Source organism: Trichoderma reesei, assembly GCF_000167675.1.
Source record: "Trichoderma reesei QM6a unplaced genomic scaffold TRIREscaffold_17, whole genome shotgun sequence".
Taxonomy (NCBI): domain Eukaryota; kingdom Fungi; phylum Ascomycota; class Sordariomycetes; order Hypocreales; family Hypocreaceae; genus Trichoderma; species Trichoderma reesei.
In genome coordinates this window covers 374,548-399,789 of record NW_006711164.1, presented here as the reverse complement: position 1 = coordinate 399,789, position 25,242 = coordinate 374,548, and the positions used below count along the sequence as shown (strand labels likewise).

The 25,242-nt window shown below is 54.5% G+C and overlaps 7 protein-coding genes across 7 annotated transcripts; 3 read left to right on the top strand and 4 right to left on the bottom strand.

The window, feature by feature from the left end:
• Positions 1-96: 96 nt before the first annotated feature.
• TRIREDRAFT_80187 (uncharacterized protein) lies at positions 97-2,166 on the bottom strand (the record flags this gene model as incomplete). The annotated part of the gene is made up of 3 exons (XM_006967362.1): positions 1,643-2,166; positions 228-1,572; positions 97-166 (listed from the first exon to the last, which is right to left on the bottom strand). The coding sequence occupies exons 1-3, from the start codon at positions 1,911-1,913 to the stop codon at positions 97-99; spliced, it is 1,686 nt and encodes a 561-aa protein (XP_006967424.1). The 5' UTR covers positions 1,914-2,166.
• Positions 2,167-7,983: 5,817 nt separating this feature from the next.
• TRIREDRAFT_80186 (map kinase) lies at positions 7,984-9,984 on the top strand (the record flags this gene model as incomplete). Its single annotated transcript, XM_006967470.1, has 2 exons — positions 7,984-9,525; positions 9,589-9,984. The coding sequence occupies 2 exons, from the start codon at positions 7,984-7,986 to the stop codon at positions 9,982-9,984; spliced, it is 1,938 nt and encodes a 645-aa protein (XP_006967532.1).
• A 1,348-nt stretch (positions 9,985-11,332) lies between these two features.
• TRIREDRAFT_109787 (uncharacterized protein) lies at positions 11,333-12,283 on the bottom strand (the record flags this gene model as incomplete). Its single annotated transcript, XM_006967361.1, has 3 exons — positions 11,333-11,573; positions 11,703-12,186; positions 12,268-12,283. The coding sequence occupies 3 exons, from the start codon at positions 12,281-12,283 to the stop codon at positions 11,333-11,335; spliced, it is 741 nt and encodes a 246-aa protein (XP_006967423.1).
• Positions 12,284-15,117: 2,834 nt separating this feature from the next.
• TRIREDRAFT_40298 (uncharacterized protein) lies at positions 15,118-15,933 on the top strand (the record flags this gene model as incomplete). Its single annotated transcript, XM_006967316.1, has 1 exon — positions 15,118-15,933. A coding segment is annotated over one exon (816 nt), but the record flags the coding sequence as incomplete, so codon positions are not given.
• A 163-nt stretch (positions 15,934-16,096) lies between these two features.
• TRIREDRAFT_123019 (uncharacterized protein) lies at positions 16,097-17,362 on the bottom strand (the record flags this gene model as incomplete). Its single annotated transcript, XM_006967360.1, has 1 exon — positions 16,097-17,362. One exon carries the CDS (start codon positions 17,360-17,362, stop codon positions 16,097-16,099), a length of 1,266 nt encoding a protein of 421 aa, XP_006967422.1.
• A 2,663-nt stretch (positions 17,363-20,025) lies between these two features.
• Positions 20,026-22,194, top strand: TRIREDRAFT_4950 (active urea transporter; the record flags this gene model as incomplete). Its single annotated transcript, XM_006967304.1, has 3 exons — positions 20,026-20,112; positions 20,180-21,840; positions 21,909-22,194. 3 exons carry the CDS (start codon positions 20,026-20,028, stop codon positions 22,192-22,194), a joined length of 2,034 nt encoding a protein of 677 aa, XP_006967366.1.
• Positions 22,195-22,396: 202 nt separating this feature from the next.
• TRIREDRAFT_66103 (acetyltransferase) lies at positions 22,397-23,307 on the bottom strand (the record flags this gene model as incomplete). Its single annotated transcript, XM_006967359.1, has 3 exons — positions 22,397-22,733; positions 22,908-23,030; positions 23,174-23,307. The coding sequence occupies 3 exons, from the start codon at positions 23,305-23,307 to the stop codon at positions 22,397-22,399; spliced, it is 594 nt and encodes a 197-aa protein (XP_006967421.1).
• Between the last annotated feature and the right edge of the window lie 1,935 nt (positions 23,308-25,242).

The following is a 25,242-nucleotide window of genomic DNA, read 5'->3' as shown; positions in this document are numbered from 1 at the left end:
CCCAACGCCAGTAATACATGTATTTCGTGAAAGCAAAGAAAAGAAAAGAAGCTCGTTTCTCATCAAATGTCCGGTCCACAGACGGGACAGGGGAAATTAAGTCGTTTTAGCCCACTCGATGACCTCGAGCGCCATCATTACAAGTACAAGGGTTGAGGGAAGGATCCTGTGATTTCCTGTTAGCGACATGCGGATCGAATATTTGACAGCTTTTTTTCGTTGCTTACCAGATGACATAGCTCTGGAAGAGGATCCTGCTCATCGTCTTCTCATATACGTTGTTGAGCTGGCAGATTTGCGCCAGCTGCAGCGCACTGGGCGCGCCGGTAAGGAGGAAGCAGACGACGATGAAGATGGGATCATCGAGAATGCTGACGGACAGATACTTTGCCGTGAGGGCCAAGATGGGAGCCATGATGACGGTTGGCAAAACCATTCTGCTCAGCAGCGAGGCGATCAGGAGCTTGGTCCCAATCTTTTCCTCTTCCGGATCGACGAGGCCCTCCTGAGCGGCCGTGTTGCGCGCCAAGTTTGCGCCGAGGACAACCAAGATCAGGGGCACGGCAACGCCCCCGCTAGATTGCACCGCGTTGGTGACGCTGTTCTTCACAAACGAGCCGTCCTCGAAGAACAGCTGCTGAAGCCTCGGCACCGACGCCACGATGACCGCAAAGAGCATGGCCCACAGGGGAGGGTTCATGAACTCCCAGGCAAAGTGGAGAAATTTGGTGACCGACCTTTGGAGGAACGAAAGAACAGCCTGCACAGGCTTGGGAAGTCGCTGGTATTGGCGAGTTGAAAACTCAGCTGCACGCTCTCCAGCAGATTTCGACCAGGTCTTGGCACGGTTCAGCATTCCAGGCTCGACTTCAGCCTCGTCTTGGAGACGGATCCGAGGAAAAGAAAGAATGTCGTCCTCCAGGCCAGAATCCGCCAGCGTCTGGCCACTCGCAGGGTAGTTGCCCTTCTTGAACTTGACCATGTCGGAGTCGTCGACAGAAGAACCAGCCAGAGAAGCTCGAGAAGTGTTTGCCAGGGGTGTTCGTCCGGCAGGTATGTAACCTTCGGAATCATCGCCCTCGCCATCGTTTTCGGTATCGCCGTCGAGGCCGTGAATGAGAATCTCAGGCTCCGGGTCGCTCGGTTCTTCGTCTCGGTACTGGCCCTCTTCGGCCAAGTCCTCTCGATACTCGGGGTATTTGTCCTTGGTGGCGAGAAGAACGTGATAGCCCCAACTCCATCGAACCAGCTGACCGAGTTGCTGGAATATCAGTAGATACAGGATGCCGCGGGCGCCGACTTCGTCGTCATTGTCGCCGGGAATCCTGTCCCAGTGGAGGCCTTTGATCGTTTGCGACAAGGACAGGACAAGGGAAATCGGCAGCGAATTAGAGTTGCCAAAGACACCCATGGCAGTGACAAAGTTTGAGGCTCGCTTGTTGAATCGAAATCCTTTGGCAACAAGTATGGAGACGGTCCATGACACGAGTGTCTGGACGACGAAGATGGCAGGGATGATGGCGAGGTCGGACAGCTTCTCGGCATTAAGTTGGGAGGCAAGCTTGGTGAAGACTAAGGGGGGCGATGGTTAGAGCGCGATTCAACCTTTGCGAAGAAGGGAGCGTAGCGTAGAGTAACATACTAAGACAGGGCGTAAAGAGCATGACATTTAGGTTGGCCAAGAATTTCTGCTTGTCCACGTCGAATTGGCCCATGCGCGCGACGATGTAGCCTGGCAAGCTCACGCAAACCACCTCCAAGACAGCCTCGAAGACGAGCAGGCAGAGATGCGACAGGGAGGGATGCGATGGCGCGGGGTCCTGGAAGACCTTGAGCGGCATTTCATAAGCATTCTGGGCCATCACCGCCAGCCGAAACGATGTCGGCGGCGTGAGGGAGACGGCCGGATCCATCAACTGTGGTCGAGGTTCGCAGGACGATGCTGGTTTATGCGACGATCAAGGAGATTCGTGCTGGATCGTGTCGGATAATACGGCGCGTAGGGAATTAGCAACAGCTGTACCGTGCTGTCTCGAAGAGAATTCCGGATATTGAGGGGAGTGGATTGCAGTCGAAATCCGGGGCCGGCAAGGAAAAATTAAGTGGAAGAGAAGAGTGAAATGAAGTCAAAGAGGACGTGAGATTGGTGATACGGTGATGAAAGGTGACTGGCAAGACCGGGAAGTGTCGGTTGGCTGTTGGCGAAAAAAAGGTTGCAAGCGTCGTCAGCGAGCAAGTATAGGTAGGAAGTACTGTCAAGGGAGGTAGATGTACTTGATAGCGTGGTCTCGCAAGGGGCGGAGCAATGAGTGGCTGAGATGTCGCCGGGGTCGGTCAGGTACGAGGAGCTGAGGTACCTGTCAGGCAGATATCGAGCAAAGACCCAAGCAATTGATCGTGCGCTGGCTCGAGAGCCGAGAGGCGACGGTGCGAGACTGCAGGTTAAATGGGCTGCAGTGACGAGTGAATTGCGAGTGAATTAGCGACGGAATGGAGGCAGCGTCTGTTCTGCCATTGTGGTCGGTCCCAACGACAGCCGGCCGGGCCAAGAGAATCAATCAATCAATCATAGCCTAGGCTCGCAGCAGGACACAGGCAGTTGCTCGAACAATGCCATAACGCACCAAGGTATGACGAACGTGTGCGATGCCACAGCGCAGAGAGGCGAATCGTCGCGCTACACGCAACGGTGACATGAGACAGCCACAAGTGAGGCGGAACCTGATGTGGACGCAAACAAGCTTCAGACCAGCCCCCACCGCTAGCAGTGCCTTGGCGCCCCTAGGGCCTTCCAGGGGCCTCTAGCAGGCCTAGCGGGCCTGTTGGTGTCCTGTCGGTGCCCTGCTTGGAGTCCTCTTGGGTGCTGTTGGTCCGCTCTTGGCTCCCATCAGGCATGCCATGGCGCTGCTGATGTCACTCTGGGAGGGTGTGCGCTGCCAGGTGCTCTGCGTGGGATGGCCTCCGTCAGCCAATAAAAACACAGCTTCAGACCATGAGCCCTCCCAAAGCGGCGTGTCAGGGGTGTAGGACTATCAATCGATTGAGCAAACTGCAGATGGAGAGGGAGAAAGGAGGAGGGGAGAGGCTGCGCAACCACCTTTTTCTCAGCTGCGGAAGCTGCAGAAGCTGCAGAGATTGCAGTCACGTGCGGCCTCCATTCCAGATAAGGTACAAGCGACCAATGAGCGAGCGATTTGCAGCTGCTGCGTCAAGTCAGTCAGCGACTGAGCCACTGCCGCCAAGAGGCTTGTTATCTGTCTGTCTGTGGCTGTAGTAATAAGGTACCTTAACTGAAGGTCACTACCTACAAATTCAATGGAGCTCGATGCTGGCATTCATGTGAGACTCGGAAAGATAAAGGGGCCTTTTCCATGCATGTTTGACAATGCGGGCAACCCTTGGCAGAGGCATGCCAATGCAAGAGCACCCGCAATTGAATGCAAGGTGCGAGTGAGTTACGCATCGGATCACCTTTGCTTTCGTTCCACATCTACCTAATCGTCCAGACACCTTCATGCAGGTACCTACGGGCTACTTTTACTGCAGCTTCAGCAGCAAACCGTCGTCCACTGGAGTAGAGGTAATTTTCAGACGGCTGACAATCCGCCTGAGATTGCCTCATTTCGTAGAGAGAAAGAAAAAAAAAAAAGGCTGCCAATGAGAAGCTGCCAGCACGCTCTTGACGGCTATTCAACGCCTTGCAAGGGAGACTCTTCTCTAACATCGCCTCTATACCCGTACAGGGCAAGACCATGCATCGGATGCCTCTGCGTAGACTGAGCATAAGGTATGGATACAACTACATTACTGTACCCAGATCACCAATAAATTCCCTCCTCATTCACAGCACAATTCACAACGGGAGCAGGCGCATCGCCAAACCGAACATCTCGACGTCTCGTCTCTGTCGTCACCATGAAAGCGCCTGAAAATCGCCTCGCGCGTTGTGCAGCCGTCGACGGCGTTTCAGTGGCCATCGCCTCAACCTCGATCGTGATGCGTCCAGCAGACGGGCAGATGTCTTCGCAGTAGAGACGTCATGATGTACATGGTGGAGGGGGTGACAATATGTGCATCAGACGTCGCACGCAGAGTCCATCTGTTTGAAACGAATCGGGTGCCGATCGCTGCCACGGGTCCAGAGTTATGATGCATCATGCCACGTTTGCGCAGAGCTTATCGGCAGTGACACAACAGGCGTCCATGAGTTAGGTATCTAGGTAGTACGTTGAATCGGTTCAATGGCATCTGGTTCGCATGCGCATCGTTACTGTGCCTTAGGTAGGTAGCAGTTGTAATAAATGGTTGTACAAGGTGATGCTTCAACATGTGCAGCTTGTTGTACTCTTATATACCTCTACACTGCAATTAGCACAACTGACATCCCCATAGCTACCTATCTCAGCTAAGGTACGGTAAGGCAAGGTACGCCAAGATAAAGCGCGCAGCTGGAAAAGCTTGGGCTTCTTTTTGCGCCATCGCAAAAACGAGATTGCAAAGTGACCCAACTAACAGGCGGCAGAAGCAATAGATGAGAGACAGCAGATGCAAGGGCAGGACAAGCCAGACTCTGCCATTGGATGCCAACATCAGCTCCCAGGCAGCCACTGCTCCTCCCATGCAGCCTCACCTCAATAGCCCCCAAATACCTACATACTAGCGACATGCTCAAGATGCCCGGTTTCCTTCACAGCGTCAACCGTCTGCAAAGAGAAGCCGGAACAGCAACATGCCGGGGTATTAGTATACTAGCTGCGGGTACAATATGACAGCCTCCATCCGTGAATCCTGTCAAGCAGCAGATAGATGAATAAAAAGGAACATTCGGGCCCCCTCTTCGACCCTCTAGGCGAATTGGCCCGTCATTGCTGCGGCCCGTGATAGGCCACTGCCCGTTCGCCTGATGACCCAAGGCACGGCTCGGGGACCAAAGGCCTGTTTCATCATGAGATCTGTCTGATATCGATCGTCGGCCACGCTCCCGCCCTCCAGCAGGTACCGGCCTGGTCTGGCGATAGTAGTAGTATCTACTTGGACGGTCCGCAGCGGCCTGCGCCGGATGTTGTCTCGTAGATGGTGAGGTGCAGATGCGAAACAGAGCAGCTGCCCAGAGCACCGCTGGGGTGGAGTCGGACGGCCACCATGAGCGGAATAAAGGACAGCAGAGTATTCCACTCAAGAGGCCTCAGAGTCGCTTGGTCGCCTATCACACAGCGTCGAAGCCGCAGGGCGTCTTGAGCCCGCCGCAATCGAGCGTCGATGCCCTCGCTGCTTGGTCTGGACCTTGTCGAGAGATGCATGCGAGCGTACAGTAGCGGCAGACCGGCGCCTGGTTCAGCAGTGCTTGTTGTCGGGTTGTGATTGCTGTTAATAAGCGTCTCGAGTTGTGCGCTTGGGAAATACTACAGTTGAAGCGATATATAATAACACCAATAGGACTCACGGTTGTCTCCTTCAGAACTTTGCCTATCCTACCTACATAACTTCACCCATCCCAACTTCTCTCCTCCTTCTCTTCCGTCACTCCTCATTTCGATCCTTCTTCCTGTCTTGTCTGTTTGCGTCTGCTTGTGTCTGCTTGCTTGCTTTTGCGCCCAACGTTGGACCCCAAGTCTCCGGTCCTCCCACGCTCCCTCACTGCTGAGCCCAAGCTGACGAGCGACTCACTGGCATTCGTGTTGCATCACGTCACACAGCTTCAGGCTGGTCTGTCTTCACAGCCTACTCATTCGCCGCGTTTGCATTTGCCAGGGCCTGCCTCTCTCTCTCTCTCTCTCTCGCTCTGTCCGTACCCAACTTGCCCAGCCGTGGCATTGATGATAGGTCAATAGCCCCCCCCCCCCCCCCCCCCCCCTGGAGTGCTCTTTACCCGGCGACAATGACATGGTGCCATGGACAAGCAAACTGATGCCCCCATTCAGGTCACGATAGTCGCCTGCCGACCACCTGCTATACCCAGCACCATCGCCACAGCCCAGCGGCCCAATCCCAGGGCTGAAATCCCACGGCAACGGCGCATGCAGCGAGCCCTTGTCCTGCTTTGCCTGTAAGTATGTACTATTACATGACGTGCCGGCACAGAGACGCCTCCTGACGATATCCTGCAGCTGGTAGCGCTATTTGGCCCGCTGGACGCACGGCGCGGCAGCTGTGCTTTCGCATCATCGTCGTCATCGTCGCTGCAGAGCTCGGAAACTCCACACCAACGAGGGAAGCTGCCCGTCGCCTTTCCTTGGAGAAACCCCGCACAAACATCTGATGCTATCTCGGCACCGCTGCGAGGGTCCCATAGCAGCTTAGCACCAGCTGCAGAGTACAAGGGTTTTTGCTACCGAGGAATCACCAACACGGCCTGATTGATAGAACTTCAGGTTTTTTTTTTCTCTTTCTTTTCTCTCTGCGGCTTCTCTTCTCCCTTCACGCGACCAAAAATAGACGTCGGGACAGGGAATTGACCAACGGGCGTCCCCGACTGCTGGCCAGGGAGGTGAGACTCCAATGCTTTCTGCTTCCAGCCACTTCTGCCCGCTGTCTCTGCCCTGGTGCCTTGGTGGATTGCTAACCTTGCCTGACGCTGCTTGTAGCTTTTCTGCTTTTTGCTTTTTGCGTTTGCCGCCTCACACCGGCGAGGTGCAATAGGTATCACGTACCTTACCTTGTTAGGGAATTACCTACCTTGCCTTGACAAGCGTGCTCGTGCTTGCTTGTATGCTTCAGCCTGATATAAAACGTTGCCATTCCTTTTCACTGCGGTACTTCGCCACGACGATCAAACCCACTGCAGAAAGCAAAGAAAAGTAAGACACAAACCACTTTTTTTTTCCATCTTTTACTCTCTCTTTCTTCTTGATTTACACCTTTTCATTTGCTTCGCAACTTTCGTGTCCACGAAGACGTCTCGTATACAAGCAAACAAAAGAAAAAGAGCGAAAGAGAAAAAGAAAAAGAAAAAAATCAAGAAAACGGAGCCCCGAGCAAGGCCGGGCTTGTTTCACTTGGCCAAACTGGGGCTGATTTTTTAAAAAGGCTCTCCGTTTGGATCAAATCAGGTCACAGTTAGTCCGCGCAGAAACAAGGCAAGCGCCGTTTCATCCACAGCCTTGGATTGAATTGGACTGCTGCCGCCGGCATCTTTTTGGCTTGGATCGCATCCCGAACAATATCCAAGCCCGGCTAACCAACCGTTGTCTTGCAGCAGTCGCCCTATCCTATCCTGATCCTCCGCCGTCTATCCTGAGCTCTTTTCCCTTGTTCCTCACCTTCCTTCTTCTCTTCTTCTTCTTTTCCTCCTCCTCGTCCTCCTCCTCTGCTCAGCCTCTCGCCGTCAGTCTCTCCTGCAACGCGCCCACCCCGCCAACCCCATAGAACAGACGAGAAGCAGGCAAACGCAGCCAGATCAAGGCACACCGGCGGCATAAACCGAGCGACAGCCGAGGCCAGCGACAAGCAGCATTCACACTTGACTCCCGTCCACCGTGTGCTTGCCTTGCCTAGCCCAGCCAGCCCGCCGCCAGAGTTCTGCCAGCAACTGCACCGGCCTAGCCCTCGACGAGCGTAGCCGCACAGGACCAAACCGTCCGCCGTCCGCCTCCCGCAAATCGGCCGCCGAGCGATTGTCAGCGACGAAGCATCGTGTTCGCCTCTGAAAAAAAATCACCCCCACCTTGGTCGAGAGCTTCGAAACCTCCACCTCCGGCCACCCGCTTGCGCAGACCGTCGTCGTCCACCGCAACACTCTCTTCGTCGTCTTCGTCGTCGTCGTCTCCCGCCTCCCGCCTCGTCACTCCTGCCAGGGTCGCTGGCGGCCCTTGCCTCTGCGACGCCCTCGCCCTCGATCGAGCATAGCAGCTCCGGTGTATGGTTGCTGCCCTTGTACACCGGGAGCTCCTTGGCCCCCATCCGAAAGCGTCTCCGTTTCCCTCCTCCTCTCGCGCCCGCCCTAAGCAGTAGTCGCGCACCTCCATCTCTCCTCATACCGTCACAATGAGCGGCTCCGGCTCCGTCCCGGCCACGCCGGACAGCGTAACCGATGGCACTCGGGAGCTTGCCATGCAGGCGTCGCCATACTCGGAAGACTCGTCAGTGGCCGGCACGCCCAACGGCGACGAAGTGGGCGACTCCCCCAAGCGACTTCCGTCATTGAACACTTTTGCCGACCCCCGGAACATGAACCCCAGCTCGACTGCCCTGGGCATCTTGGGCAAGGCGAGGCATCCCCCGCAGCCAACCTCCTCATTCGTCGGGGGCGTTGGGGCCATGGAAAACAGCGTCATGGCCAAGGCGCGCGCTCTGCATCAGCAGCGGATGCAAAAGGGCATGGCCGCGTCAGGCAGCTCGCCCGTCTCACCGATGCCCTCGCCGGGAGCTGCTGGAGTAGCCGGCTTCCCTAACCTGCGCATGCCCCCAGCCATGCAGCGCCCCGGTGCCGTGCCGCACCCTAGATCCGCCCCCGTCATCCCGAAACCGTCTCTTAGTGAAAGACGAGCCAACATGGGCATGGGGATGAAGCTCTCGGACATTGGCGGTGGCGGCAACGCCAGTCCTACAGGTGGACTGCGCCGAGCCGGTGCTCCCTCGCTCGCGGGGATTTCTGTAAATGGCCCGAGCGTTCCCAACGGCAAACCCTCGCTGGGATCTCAGCTGGACGACTTCAAGAAGTACATTGATGCGGAGAAGGGCTGGATCACGTTTGACGGTGCTGCCACGATTACTCGTACGGGAGTCGAATTCACCAACGGCCAGACCTTCAGCATATCCCTCGATGAGGTGGAGATTCTGGACGAGCTCGGCAAGGGCAACTACGGCACGGTGTACAAGGTCAAGCATGCGAAGCCGGCCGTGCCGCGCTTTGGGCAAGGATTGTCCGGAGCCAAGCTGGCACCGCATCCGCACCGCAGTCAATCGGACTCGGCGGTCCTGGACGCCGCCTCGCTTGACGGCCGGACCGGCAAGATCATGGCCATGAAGGAAATTCGACTCGAGCTCGACGACGCCAAGTTCACCACCATCCTCAAGGAGCTAGTCATTCTCCACGAGTGCGTGTCTCCCTACATCATCGACTTCTATGGAGCCTTCTTCCAAGAAGGCGCGGTGTACATGTGCATTGAGTACATGGACGGCGGCTCCATCGACAAACTCTACGCCGGCGGCATACCCGAAAACGTGCTCAAGAAGATCACCTTCTCGGCCATCATGGGCCTCAAGTCGCTCAAGGACGAGCACAACATCATCCACCGCGACGTGAAGCCGACGAACATCCTGGCCAACACGCGCGGCCAGGTCAAGATTTGCGACTTTGGCGTCAGCGGAAACCTCGTGGCCAGCATAGCGAAAACAAACATTGGATGCCAGAGCTACATGGCTCCTGAGCGGATATCCGGTGGCGCCATGGCGCCAGGCACCTCGGACGGCACCTACAGCGTCCAGAGTGACGTCTGGAGCTTGGGCCTGACAATCATTGAGTGCGCCATGGGCCAGTATCCATACCCGCCCGAGGCCTCGTCCACCATTTTTAGCCAGCTGAATGTAAGTTGAAGACCTGACTGATGAGGCGATCTTCTGTTTGCTGACTATGTTGTTTTTTCCCAGGCGATTGTGGAAGGCGAGCCTCCGGCCATGCCCGAAGAAGGTTACAGCGATCTAGCAAAGGACTTTGTCAAGGGCTGTCTGCACAAGATCCCCAAAATGCGCCCGACATACGCTGCACTGCTCAAGCATCCCTGGATCCAGTCACTGTCAAAACCCGAGACGATCGATGAAGTTGCGGAAGAAGGCGAGGCCGCAGACAAGGTGGCCGAGGCGGTGGGCCACATGGATCTCAGCTCGGGCACTGAAGATGCCGAGGTCGCTGAATGGGTCAAGTCTGTTCTGAAGAAGAACGCAGAGGGGCAGAATGGGGACGGTCCTACCAAGCCGGCACTCCATGCCGCGCCGCTGGACAGCGTCAGCCCCTTGGGAAGTCCGATTCTGCACCAAGGCCGATGAATAACTAACCCAACATGGATCACGAGTCACCAAACGAATCATGACGGAATATCACGGTAGAGACCTGTCTTCCCCCCGATTGCACCGTCAGGCGGAATAAATATCCCCGAATTGGCCTACACAAAAGCAAGGAGTCGGCGCCATGACATACGCCAACAGGAGCTGGTATCTGCGTTGGTTCGCATTATCCACATGAATCAGACAAAAGCAACCATTTCGGGAGGATGCGTGTACAGCAGACAAACGTTCACGGGTCGACGGCTCTTCCTCTGTACAAATACGAAGCAATATGCTAAAAGAAAACGATGAGAGGAGAAGCGAGAGCATACCAAAAGAAGAGCTGCTCATCAATGTCCTCAAAAGTCTTGCGAAGCCAATCAGTCACCCGCCCGCACCCTCACCCATCTACCGAGTCTCATTTTCTAGACGGGGATTTATCTCATCAGTTTATTTTATTTACGTCAAAGGGAGCTCGTCTTGTTTCTCTCAACATCAATCATGGCGCGGTCTTTGTTCCTTTGTTCCTTTTGCGATTCCCTTTTGTTGCCTGGTGTCCTTTTCTTGCACTCTCATCTTACACACACATATATATGCATATATAGCCTGTTTACGTGGCGAGGAGGGAGGGGTCTGGAACTGGGGACCGGCGATGGGTTTGGGAAGGGGAAGGGATATATATTTGGGAGGAGGTGGACTGGAGGGGGGCCCGAGGATATGCTAGGTATACGGTGTATACGGCGGGAAGGACATTTTTGGGAGTTTTTCTTTTTGTTGTTTCCTTCATAGTCTTTTTGCTTGGTTTGTTTCTGTGCGTGTGTGCGATTGCTTCTGTTCTTCCTTCCTTTCTGTACGTATATGAAAGATGATTCGGGCCAAGCATACGAGGGCAATTACATGCACAATAATATACATCAAACATGAATGCTGAGCAGACTTGCAAATCTCAATCAGACTTTGAGTGAATGCCATTCCTTGAGGAGAAGATGTTTCTTACTTGGAAATAATCGATATCATATTTGCCTACTGCCAACGAGTGTGGGTATTTGTATAAGAACCAGGACACATACATGAGTAAATACACAACGGACATGCCAATTGAGCAGTCCAGTTTTACAAAGTTACATCAAGAATAGACTCATTTTGCTCTCTTCTTTCTTTCCCCCATCCATTAACTGGCTCAACAAGTCTGAGCCCTCCGTCGTCAGCTGACGCATCAAAAGCTGGTATAATTAGCATTAACTACTGTGTCTCGTGTGTTTTTCGTATTGGCGTCGTCAATGTACGTGCGTGTTGCGTCTTGTCTGCGTAAAGAAGAACATCTTCTGGTTGTTTGTTTGCTTTTGCTGTTTTACGAGTAATCGTCCTTGACGCGACGGCCATCGTACGAGCGGCCGCGCGAGCCGGCCTTTGTGCTGCGGCGACGACCGGGCAGCGCGAAGCCCGAGCTGCTGCGGATGCCGAGGGCGAAGAGGACGACGGCGATGAGGAGCGCGGCGTAGGAGCCCCAGAGGAAGCCGAATGCGTAGGCGCCGATCTGGGCGGAGCGGCCGGCGTCGTGGAAGCGGTTGCGGGCTTGGACAAAGGTGGCGCTGCGGGTTGCGGGTTGTTAGCTACGTGTCTTTGGGTAGATCGATTTGAAGCAAAATGGGATGGATAGATAGATAGATAGATAGATAGAGATTGGGGGAGGGGAGGGGGAGTGGGTTGTTAAAACGTACGTGATGAGGGCCACGGCGAGAGAGTACCAGAAGAGGGCAATGGAGGAGACGACAAAGGCCAATGCGGCGCCGAGACGGCCGCAGCAGGAGATGAAGGCGGTGAAGAGGGCGAGGACCTCAAAGAAGAGCGTCATGAGCAAAAAGACCCATCCGAAGCGCCACATGAAGAAGTAGTGAAAGGAGGTGGTGTGGCTGCCGTGGGAGCCGCCGAGGCCGGGCGGGACGTTTTGGGCGTTGCTGTCCCAGGCGAAGCCAAAGGGGATGGCGGGATGGGCGTCGCCGCAGTCCTGGTTGTCGCGGCCGCAGATGAAGAAGTAGGTCCATTGGGAGACGGGGCGGGCGCCGGTGATGCCGCTGGTGTCGGCGCGGAGGTAGTATGTCTTGCGGAAGGGGGTGTCGTCTGCGACGCCGGGGAGGATGAGGAACCAGATGAAGAGGAGCGAGGTCGAGAGGAGGGTGAGGCCGGCGGTGCCCAGGAGGGCGTCTGTTTTTTTGGAGGGTGGTTAGTCGATGGGGATATTGTCCGTCATGGTGGTGATGGGATGTGTAAGAGGGTTGAGCGTACTCTTTGGCAGCGCCATTGCTGCTGCGGCTTCTTGGTGTTGATGCTTGAGGAGACGGAGAATGCAGGACTTTGAGGGTGAGTCTCGGTGAGGAGAAGCTGTGTCGGTCAAGCAGCAAAGTGTGACTGCTATCAGTCGCACGAGCGAAGTGATGGGAAGCAAAGCAAAAGGTCGGTATTATGTCAGGATGGCGGATGCTGCAAGTATGATGTCGACAAAGAGACGGCGCTGCAGGAGACCCCGCTTCAGCTAGGATTGTCGGTGTATTATCATGCACTGAACTAGGTAGGTAACGCTGAGGAAGAAGGAAACGACGAAAGAAGATGAAAGGGGAGGTTTTGGATCAAGATGAGATCTTGTGTGTTGTTGTCGTTGTTGAGGAGTGTGTTGAAGAATGAGAGTTGTGAGGAAGTTGACGTGGAAGAGTGAAAGAAGGGAAAAGAACAAGAGCTGAAGCCGAAGGAGGAAAAAGAGAGACAAGAACAGGTCGAAGCCGGCGGGGCGTGATGATGATGCAGTGATTGAGCCATGCAATCCACACCTCAAAAAAAAGCTTCAAGCTTCTAATACCTTACCATAGCTGTGTTTACTCTGTGATGGCGTGTACCGGCTACGTCCGGAGCAGCGGTTCGTCGCCGCATGGAGCCTTGTAGACGGGACTGCGACTGAGTTTGGTGGTTAGAGTCGTGACGATGTCACTCGCATTTCTGACGATCGCGCTTGTGCGCAGCTCCCGATGCTAGCGCTGGAGACTGGGGGCAGGCAAAGAGGCTTGAGGAGCTACGGCTTGATGGGGGATGGGCGGATGGAGGCGTGGGGAAGGGCGATGACGACACGGGCCAGATGGGCCAAATGATACCCTCGAATTAATGGTGTAAGTATGTATGAACTCGTACGAGGGCTTGAAGATTCTGCAGTCATTTCAGTGGAGATTGTGGTTGGTTGCGTCCCGTTTTGCCGGCTCAACTCAAAAGCAAGAATGAAGCCCGTTTCCCATCTGCGGCTCCGGCCGCGCCGTGCTTGGACTGTAGATGAGATTGGGGACGTCAGTTCATCACTCTTTATTGGGGGGCCTGGGCAAGCCCGTCAGCTTTTGGGTCAGGTCGTTTTCTTTCTAGGCTGCATTTTCTCGCATGTGGCCAACGGGAAAAAGGTGAAGATGAAAGTCTATTATCATGCCCGTCTACAGAAATTCACATAGATGTCAACACGAGATGTCAGACGGGGCGGTTAAAAAATCCAATGCAAAGCCAGAGAACACGTGATCCAATCTTGAAGCAAAAATACCAGACAACTGCTGGCGGGCATTAGACAGCCTTGATCCTTGACCCTTCCATCACTCCTTTCCTATTAAACCCCCAGACATCGGCGAGACGTCTTGACATGCTATCGGTGGAGATGCGACGAGCTGAAGGACCACATCTCGCCACACGCAGCCGACAGTTACCGACCGGCACGACGACCATCTACTAATACCAGCGAGCCATTGCGCTGGGCAATTGTGGTGCCTTTACTGTCATGACGCGCGGCAGTAAACGGCGATTGCGTAAGGGCTTGCGACGGGTTGATGGCGAGTGCATTACGGCGAACCACTGGCGGACTTCTTCCCAAAGTCTCTACAAGAACCTGCTCAGACATGGCGGGCTTTCCATGACGCAAAGCAGAGAGATTTGGCATTCGATAAGGCACTCGTGCACCAAACGCCGGGACAGCTCACACAAAGAGCCGTCGACCAAGGTGGCAAAACACCGTTTTGAACAGAATACCATCAACCGGATCTCAATAAAAGACTTGATCACGAGTAGGTCAACGTCTCACACAAAAGACACAAAAGACAGCCGCAGGGGTCCCAGAACATGTGGCACCCACGTCGACGTGAGACGCTTACACCGTGATAGAGACCAAAAGGGCGCCGGAGATGATCGGACATGACAAAAATGCTGTCCTCATCCTCTGAAGCTATATTGTCACCAACCGTTTGAACATGCCTTGTGGAAGTTTTCAAGGCTTTCGAGAGGCTGCCTTGAGACTTGCACCATTTCCATTGAGGCATCAAGACTGGCCATGATGCTGTACTTTAAGCCCACATTCACCGAGATGCCTGCCGAGGTTGCACACACGATTGTCTCGACTGCTTAGTAGTAGGTTTGTGTGGCATTTCACATGCGCCAATGGGATACTGTGACACCTCTTCCGGGGGGATGCTGAAATACGTTCCTATCTGACTAGGCATAAGGTAGACATGTCTCGTCTTTCAAGAGCCGAGAGGCCATTCAGAATTCTTGTTGTGTTCAACGCCATCACATTCCAAGCTTGTTTCCAGAGGCGGTTCGTCCTCGGGGCTACATTTTGCTAGCCTGCTTGGCAGCAGGTTCAATGGGCTGTTAATATGTCATGCACAGCTGGTCATGATGTGCAGCTGGCAATGGCTGAGGCGTCTGTCTCTGTTCTACGTGCTTGCTAGAGCCTCGCGCCACCAGAAGACCGTCTATGTACTATGGCTGATTTGCAGCTAGGGCCTGGCTGGACTCGTCACCAGGCTCGCCAGCAGCGTCACGTCAGCAGCATCCACCACCTCAGCCTTAGCGTCTGCAAGGCGCTACTACCTAGTAACATCGCCAGAGGTAAGGTAAGGTAACGTTTGGTGCAGCAAACACCTTGCTCGACTTCAAATCTCTTGCTGCATCTCCGTCCATGTGCTCCATGCACATGCACATGCACTCAATCGGCCCTGTCACAAGATGTGGCACGTGCCGCGCTTGCCATTGAGAACGGCAGCTTCGTTGAGATGCCTTCCGTTGTCAATTGGCAGCAGACGATGGCAGACGACGCCGTCCAAGGCGTCCAAGGCTTCCAGCTCCCTGCTCGAGCACCGGCATCTCATCGGAGACGAAGCCACCGGCCTGACGAGCTATGAAGCCGCCGAGGACGCCCAGGAGCAGCATCGCGCTCGCTTCCTGACCTGGAAGGGCCTTCCCGAGACGTCGAGGACGGCAGAGGACTGTCCCCGGCCTCTCCTGCTATCCTTTGAATCAACGCCGACTTTCACCTTGGGCCGTCGACAAGAGGATCTCACCGCAGAGCAAAAGGCGCATCTGGAGCGGCCATTGGACGTTCATCTCCTGCGGCATCCCGAACCCATCAGCAGCGTCTTTCATCCGCTGGTCAAGAAGACGAACCGCGGAGGCCTCACCACGTATCACGGCCCCGGGCAGCTTGTCCTCTGGCCGGTGCTGGACATGCATTCCTCGCTCTATCCCAAGTACAGCGTCTCTACGTTTGCCAGCCACCTCGAGGCCACAACACAGCAGTTCCTTTCTGACCTATTCGACATCAAAACATATACCAACCGCGACGAGCCCGGCGTCTGGGTCCACGCACCATCCGGCCAGCCGCGCAAGATTGCGGCCCTGGGGGTCCACCACCGGCGGTACGTCACGGCGCTCGGCACGGCCATCAACATTGACGTCGCCGTCAAGGGCACCGAGGAGGTGAATCCGTGGGCTCGGTTTGTGCCGTGCGGGCTCGAGGGGAAGCGGGCGACGTCTGTGGCTGCGGAGCTGGGGGGTGCTGCGCAGGGCAGGGTGTTTGATTTGAAGGGTTTGGCGCGGCAATGGGCGGCGATTTTTGAGGAGGGCTTGGTGGACGCGTCGAGAAGGGGCGCTGATTTGGGACGGTGACAGACGTGCTTGCTGTCATTAGGGTAGTTCAAGAGGAAGGGAAGACGTGGTGTTTCACTCACCAGGCGGGACGAAACTGGCTGTGTATACCCTTGATTGCTTTAGAAGACATATACAGATCCTCCGAAAGAGAGATTCTACGGCGACGGCGTCAGACGAAACGCCGCCAGTCACAACCCAGCTCCTCGTTCAACTGTTCAACAAGCTTCTCGTCCAGCTCGTCATCCCGCAGCGGCGGTGGCTCCTCATAACGATCCTGTCTCCTCGATTTCTTCTCCGACTCCGTCGGGGGCCCGCCGAACGTCTCATCGTCCCCCCAGCGACTCAAGAGCCAGCATCTAAACGTATTCTTGCGCTGAAACAAGGGATACACCCAATCCCCGAATTCATACGGAAAGTCGGACCAGAATCTACAGCGCGGACTCATCGTAGGCCGGTCCGTCGCCATCTTGTCGTGGACGATGCGGCACTTGCGATGCGTGAGAACAACCGCCTCGTTAAAGTCAAACAGGACCACCCTGTCGACTGATTGATGAGGAGAGTCAAAGTCGAGGCCCGTGAGCATGACGTTTCTCGGGGCGAGATCGTCTTGGGCTACGTTGTAGAAGCGCAATGCGGTGGCGGCCTCGAGGACGCGCGCAAAGATGTCGAGGCGTAATCGCAGAGAGAGCTTTAGATGTTGTTTGCTCTCGAGCAGGGAGAACATTGTACGGCCATCTAGGGCCTCGAGCAGTATCATGTGGACCGGTCTTGTTTCTCCTCCTTCCTCTCCCTTTTCCTCTCTGTCGTCTTCTTCGTCTTTTTCTTCTTCTTCTTGTGGGCCGCCTCCATGAGCCATGTCAAAGATCCATGAACCAAAGTACCTTGGCGTAAAGCGGCCGTCTTGGCGACACCTCTTCAGCTCCGCATAAGCAGCCGCTTCGCGCCTGTAGTCGTGCTCCGCCAGCCACGCAACGTCCACGGGGATCTCTCTATCCGCCTTGTCGGCAAAGTCATAGTACAGAGGGTCGTAGATCTTGGCGACGTATGCTGTTGCGCGGTCCTGGTCGAGGTGGCAGCGCACGAGCTGGGCGCCGCGGTTGTCGCCGCAGGCGATTTGGCTGGTGATGTGCAGCTGGTGCGAATGCTTTGCGTTGTTGGTGGTGTTTGACAAGGGCCGAGTGAGTTTGTTGAGGAGACACCAGCTGAGTTTGGTGTGTCGCTTGAGGGTCTGGCGGTCGGCTTTTGCTGGGCAGTTGGTGGTGATGAGGTAGCCGTGGCCGTAGGGATCTGCTGGGGCGTGTTCCTGGATGGAGAGGGTGAGGGGGGGTTTGTAGGGGACGATGATGGGTTTTTGGTGGTGGTGGTGGTGGTGGTGAGAGGGAGGGGGGTTTTCTGGAGGTAGGTTGAAGGCGGGATCGAGGTTGTTGATGAGCATGATGGCGGCGGGCGCGGAGAGACGGACGGGGAGATTCGGTGTGTGTGTGTAATGATCATGAGAGTGCGGCCTTTTTTTTTTTTTTGCGGTTGAAGTTTGAAATGCTTGCGGTTCTTTTTTGTTTGTTTCGTTGTCGAGTCTTTCTTTACACGTCGTAAGCGCGTCACTCTCTGGGCGTTCGTTATACGAGGTTCGTGCGGTATTATCTACACTTGTTGCCCTGATACCGATTGTTCCGTGAATTGACAGACAAGATCGCAAGCCATGTCTTTAACTGGCGCATGGTGAATTAATTGATTTCCCGTGATCAAGATGGACGTTCTAATATCAGAAGCACCAGACTTGCCCAGATCACCCTGCAGCGCCAAACTGCGAGATGACACGGGACATGAATACTGATGGAAGTTCACGGCGATTTAGAGATGCGCGTCTTTGTTTAAAAACATCACTCAATCTGTGTTGAAACGTACAGGGATACAATAGCCTGCCTCTGAACAACTGGCCGTCTTATCCGCAGCCCTCGTCGCAGAAGGTTGAAACAGCCGAAAGAGTCTTTTTGTGCTAAGAAGATGCGAGGCACAGCCGCTTGCCATTTGCCTGAGTTCCTCACCTACCTACGTGTTTTGAGAAGCGAATGAGAGACGAGATGAAAGACAAGTTGAGCGGGAAAAAGCAAAGACAAAAGTTACTGTTTCAACAATTAGCTTTTCCTACTGATGACTCTTCGTCTTTTTTATACCCATTGCCTCGTTTTTGAGTTTGGCGGTTCCGTGCCGGATGAGATGATACAATCAAGAAGCTGTAGGTACATATGCTGTCACTTGTCAGAACACGCAGACCTAACCACCCTAGACAGAGCAACAGGAATCCTAGTTGACGGCAATTACTTGAATGAACGAGGCCTCTCAGGTTTGACTACAATAAACGTGACTCATGAAGGCAACCTTTTTGTTACTCAGGACAGCATTCATTCATCAGGTACCGTAATCGTATCAATATCTTTGACTGGAGGTCATCTCAAGTACTATGTAGGCCGTAGTAATGCCACATATAGCCATACAAGATCTGAAAACGTCTACCACGAATGTACCAGGTAGGTAGCTGCTCAATCACATCACCGCGATTAATATACAGACAACAGATATCCCCTGTGTTATCTGCAGAATATCTGACATGATGTCGTGACTGATAGCTTTGTGTGATCGTCTCACACGGCAAGTGATAATAAACTTCGTCTTCAGAAAAGTTGCACTCTCAAGTAGTAACAGATGGGAAAATCCATGGGCTCGCTGCTATGAATACTCCATACTTGCAAGTGACCGCCAATTGTTATCATAGGTACCTTGGTGATGTTGTGTGTCGCCTATCTACTAGTAGGTATCTACGAAATCTACCTTATGCCACCCCCACGGTAGACATGAGCCGGTGCCATAATCACCATGTTTCGCACCCTCAATTGCTGTTACGTGTAATCGCAATCTCTGTGAGGAGATGCCTCAGGAAGATCGATCATTTGACAAAAACAATCATCCGAAATCGTCAGAGATTGTCATTTCCTCTGTATCATTGACGTTGTCAGGTATCTGATTGATGCAATTCGTCCTCCATAAGCTTATCTCTCAAAATCCGGGGTGACGACTGGGGGAGAGGAATGAATGATCTCTTATCCGTCTTCTTCTCGCACTGCGACCTCGTCAACGAAAGCACAACTGCATCTGTAGAGATACCCGGGATAACAGGGCCATTAATTGCCTGATGACTGTTATCAAGCAATCTGGTGACATTTCGGCTTATCTCTGATACAGGACATCCAGTCTGATAGGAATGCTCAGATCCCGTCAGATTGTCTCCGCGGTTTGTTCACGTCAAATCGTACCTCTTTAGAGCATGGGGTAATACACACTTTGCGGGGAGCCGTAATACCGTATCTGCTGCCTTTTACCGGGGTCAATGCAGGCCCATCTTATCTCCCGGCCTGTCCTTATCTCTCCACACATGATCCTCACAACATCTGGTCAGCCTCGAGCCAACCAGAGCCTCACTTCACCAAGGCTGTCACTGATAAGCATCTTCCACCCTCCGCACTTGGCCATTCAGCCTACGAATTGCCTTGGGCAAGGCCTTTTATCCCATATCAGCTCCCCTGCAGCCGTCAGCGGTACCCCGGAACTTGCATTGGATAACTCGTAATACTCGTACACCTCACTGCCGATCGCAGCCCTACGATTCTGCTTCTGGAATGCCCGCATCATGCATCAGGTTGCCGCATTGCAAAGCTGCGCAGCTTCGATTCCTTCCATGATTGATGCAATTCGTCGTCTCGAGCCTTATCGTGCCGGCATCGCTCTGGCTGGGGAGCCTCATTCACAAAGATGGAAGAATTCGCAAGGCTAGAGAGTTGGGGGTCGTCGCTCTACGACGAGATACGGTTGGTCCTGGCAGAGCTTCACTCTGTCATCGCCCGGCGCTCGCCGAAGCTGCAATGGCCATGATTGCGTTCAGACTACCTAGATAATGCAACAGCATCTCCAAGATGTTGACACCTATAGATTCTTCTCTGCCCGCCGGATTGGGCCACGATGACTCGCCGTCAAATCTGAGACACATCGAATGAGGCATCCGCAGCTTTCCTGGTAAAGCATCAATTCATTCTGGGCAGCACCATGTCTGGCTCGAGCTCTACCCCGCTGAGCCAGGCCTATGGCTATGGCATTGTCCTCGGCCTCGGGTTTGCCTTTGCCATTCTCATGGTGAGAAATGTCCTCGCCCCATATCAGACTTGTTCAGACGATAGGTGCTAAGCAAAAATTTGCGCAGATCTCACTCACTCACATCCTCAAACGGTTCAACAATGAGGTCCAAACGTCTGAAATGTTCAACACGGCTGGCCGTACCGTCAAATCCGGCCTGGTTGCCTCGGCGGTCGTCTCCTCCTGGACCTGGGCAGCGACTCTCCTCCAGAGCTCCGGCGTGTGCTACCGATATGGCGTCTCCGGCCCCTTCTGGTACGCTTCTGGCGCCACTGTCCAGATCCTGCTGTTTGCTACAATAGCCATTACTCTCAAGAAGCGAGCGCCGAACGCGCATACGTTCCTGGAAGTCATCAAGGCCAGGTACGGCAAGGCTGCGCACTTTACCTTTATCGTGTTTGGCCTCATGACCAATATGCTGGTCTCTCTCATGCTCATCACGGGAGGGGCAGCCACTGTGAATGCGTTGACGGGGATGCATGCCGTGGCGGCCATCTTCCTCATCCCCATTCCCGTGGTGGCTTACACGGTTTCTGGCGGCCTCAAGGCCACCTTCATCACGGACTATATCCACACGTTTGCCGTTCTCATCATCATCATGATTTTCGCGCTCAAAACCTACGCCACCTCGGATGTTCTTGGCAGTCCATCGGCCGTGTACGATCTGCTTGTCAAAGCCGCCCAGGCCCATCCCGTCTCCGGCAACCGCGACGGCAGCTACCTCACGATGAAGTCCCAGGGCGGCGCCATCTTCTTCGTCATCAACATCGTTGGAAACTTCGGAACCGTGTTCTTAGACAATGGTTATTACAATAAATCCATAGCAGCCTCTCCTATCCATGCTTTGCCGGGATACATCATGGGAGGTGCGGCGTGGTTCGCAATTCCGTGGTTGACGGCGACGACACTCGGCCTGGCGGCGCTCGCACTCGAATCCAGCCCCCGGTTTCCGACGTACCCCAACCGCCTGACAGACTCCGAGGTCTCGGCTGGACTGGCTCTACCCTATGCTGCGGTAGCCCTCATGGGCAAGGGCGGTGCCATTGCGACTCTCATTATGCTCTTCTTGGCCGTCACCTCGGCCTTTAGTGCTGAGCTGGTGGCAACGTCCACAATCTTCACATACGACATTTACCGGACTTACTTCCGCCCTAGTGCCAGCAGCAGGAGCCTTGTCTGGATGTCTCACATGAGTATGGTGGCTTATATGCTCATCGTCTGCTGCATATCTACGGGCTTGTGGTACAACGGCATCTCCATGGGCTACCTGTATCTGCTCATGGGCGTGCTCATCTCGGCTGCGGTAATTCCCGCTACCTTGACGCTTCTGTGGAACGGCCAAAACCGATGGGCCGCAGTGATCTCTCCCATCCTGGGCACAATCTGTGCCATTATCGCCTGGCTGGTGACTGCGAAGAAGACGTGCGGCAAGCTGGACGTCGACTGCACAGGCTCCAACGATCCTATGCTCGCTGGCAACGTGACCGCGTTGCTCGCCCCCGTTGTCTTCGTGCCGCTGCTGAGCCTCGTCTTTGGCCTGGACAAGTACGACTGGCAGTCCATGATGGAAATTCGAAAGGTGGACGACCACGACATGATCCAGGCGTCAGGGCTTGACAGCGAAGCACAACGCGAGTTGGAACGGAACCAGGAGCGGACGGAATCCGAGGAAGAGCGCCGGAAGCTCAACAAGGCATTCAAGATTGCCTGCTTTGTGACAGTTTTCATGTAAGTAATCTTACTGCCCAGACACCCCTCCTCCTCCATCATCTGCCGTGACTAAACATGGAAAACAGGGCCCTCGCGTTCCTCGTTCTTTGGCCGATGCCCATGTACGGCTCTGGCTACATCTTCTCCAAGCCTTTCTTCACCGGCTGGGTGACGGTGGGCATCATCTGGATCTTTTGCTCCTTCATCTGCGTCGGGCTGTACCCCATCTGGGAGAGCAGAGCGACCTTGACCAGAGTGCTCAGGGGTATCGCGACGGGCAAGGCAGCGCCAGTGGTCACCATGGCTGTGGACAATGACGATAGCGGAACGATGACGCCTGAGAAGGAAGGGATGAAGGAAGGGTCTATTTAGGTTCTCAAACAAAGATACCCGGCTCTATCGCCACCACATTCGAGCCACGACTCGCTACTCTAATAAACAATATACACTGTATATATATCCCCTGCTCATGGCCGAAAAACAACACAGCTCCAAGCTGCCCCTTGCCTTCAACCCAACACAACATACTCTACAAACCCCCCCAGCCCCCCTCCCCCCTCTCACGTACTCCCCATCAAACCGTCTTCCTCAGCACCCTCGCCGGATTCCCCGCAACGACAACCCCCTCAGGCACATCCCTCGTCACGACGCTCCCCGCGCCCACCACAACCCCTTTACCAATCGTCACCCCCGGCAGCACCGTCACGCCGCCTCCAAGCCAGCAGTCCTCGCCAACGACAATCGGCTTTCCGGACTCGGGCCCGCGGGTGCCGTTGCGCACGCGGTGGTCGAGCGGGTGCGTGCCCGAGTAGAAGCTGCAGTTGGGGCCGATGAGGGTGCGGGCGCCGATGGCGATGAGGCACGTGTCGATGAAGGTGCTGTTTGAGTTGACGAAGACGTTTTGACCGAGTCTTTTTTGTGTATCTCGTAAGCTTGTGAGTAGGTTTTGGGTTGGAGATATCTGATGGGAGTTTTGAGGTGGCCTTGTGATGAGATGAGTTTTGAGGGAGGGTAATGAGGGTGAGAGATGAGATGGACTTTGAGGGGTGGGGGGGGGGGGAGAAGGAGGAGGGTGGTATGCGTACTTTACGTTGTAGCCATAGTCCATCTTCAGGGGCCCTTCAACCCATGGATAATCTTCCAGCAGAGCCTCATCTTGCTCTTCCGTAGCAGCTCTTTCAGGAAGTGGATCAGAGTCTCTCGTTATCCTACAAGGAACACATCAACAACAACAACCACACCAACATCATCACTAACATGATCATCATCGTCCAGCAAATCCTCTCAGAGTAAACCAAATCACACCAAACCTGTAAAGGGCAAAAAAAAGTAAAGACAGAAGGAGACATACTCCCTCCACATCTCAACCAACTCCCTCCTCGTCGGATCCTCAGCACAATTCAACTTCCTGCATGCCCTCGCGCAGCGCTTCCGGTCCTCGATGAGATCCGGCGTAAAGGCATAGTACAGCTCGCCGCGGGCCATCCGGAGTCTGTTCTCCGCGAGGTCGATTGGTGTGCCGTCGGGGGATTGGGCTGCCATTTTCATGAATTGATTGTATATGTATTTCGAGGCCTGAAGGGTAAGAAGACTACTGGGGAAGAAGACGTGTGGCTTGTGCTGGCAATAGGATGATGAGATGGTTCAGGGCGTGGACGAGTGCGTGGACGATGCGCATGCAGATGGTGCGGGGGAGGCTGTTATTAAGATATTGCCGGGTTTAACACCAGCTCTGGGTAATTGAGCTGAAGTGGGCCTTTAATATCTAGCCATCAGCAATGGTGTCTCGGGTCAAAGACTTCGCTTTATGACTGAGCAATTGTTGTCCTCAAGTCAATATAATAAGATGTCGCAGCCACAGCTCGACAGATATTCACAAACAATCACTGAGACCAGCCAACGAGGTAGAATTCTAACATATTGAAACCCGGATGCGCTCCGTAAATGGCTGCGAAATCATCGTCATAAGCTAAGGTATACAGCAAGTCTTACACATGTCCAGACCGTATCGACATAAAGAAAATAAAAGTATGTAATAAAGAAGTGCCTCATCAGTCCAAAAATACAGAACTCAGAGGACTTGTTTAGAGTAAGAATGTCTGAGAAGAAAAATGGCCCTGCCGGGAAAACCCATCCGTAAAATGCACAAGATTGAACATGTCTAGTTTTACAGCGCGAGCTCCCTTATAGAACAAAAACCTGAGCGGCCATCACAATGACCAGGCCAAACAAGCTGGCACTCATCACGGAGGCAGCGTTTGCTTCGGGAATGCCAGGAACCGAAGAGGGCCCAACAGGCACGCCGCTCCAGCTTCCAGAAGGCGACGCGTTGCCGGAACCACCGGTAGGGTAGCTGGGAGGACCGGCCGGGGCCGTTGGCTTGCTGGAGGAGCCAGGGGCAACACTACTTCCAGCAGGGGAACCCTGGGGGACACCGACTGAAGTAGCGGGCTTGACGAGCGTCTGAAGACTGCTGGAGGCGGTAGGGTAGGCAGCCTCGACAACAGGGCCAACCAGAGAAGGCTGTCCGACTTCGGTGTTCTGAGGGAAAACGACACTGCCGGGACCGACGGGCGTGGCTGTTGCCGTCACGGGGCATACAGTGGTATACCACGGGATCGTCTCCGTCGTCACCTGGTTCGCTGGGCAGTCAACCACTCCAGGGGCACAAGAAGTGATGGTGTAGACTCGGGTCGTGTACACGGTGCTGGTCGTCCAAGGCTGGGGAGCCTCTGTAGTCACTGTAGGCGCAGCGGTCTGGGTTGCCTCGCTGATAGGGCAAACAGTGGTGTACAGAGGGATCGTCTCCGTGGTCACGTACCCTCCAGCCGGGCAGTCAGTGACGTATGCCGGGCATTTGGTAACGGTGTGTACAGAGGTGGTATAGACAACGCTCGTGGTCAGTGACGCAGGATCAGAGACGATAGGAGTCGTCAGAGATGAGCTGCGAGTGATTGTCGAGTTGGACCACCTGCTGGTTGTCGTGGGGTACAGCACAGCAGCAGAGGTAGAAGTGGAAGCTTCAACCAAAGAAGTCGCGTCTCTGCCAACGTTGGAGCTGGAAGCCGACACATTGGGCTTGCTCGAAGTCGAGGTCTTGGATGTTGGCTTGACAGAAGTGGTAGCAGCCTTGGACGTGGTGGAAGCCTTGGACGTGGTGGAAGCCTTGGACGTAGTGGAAGCCTTGGACGTTGTGGAAGCTTTGGACGTGGTGGAAGCCTTGGACGTTGTGGAAGCCTTGGACGTTGTGGAAGCCTTGGACGTGGTGCTCGGCTTCACAGTAGTTGACGCCTTGGTGGAGGTCGTTGCCTTTGCGCTTACTTTGGAGGTAGTGCTGGCCTTTGACGTCGTGGAAACCTTGGAAGTAGAGCTTGCCTTCGAGGTCGTGGAAGCCTTGGAAGTTGTAGACGCCTTAGAGGT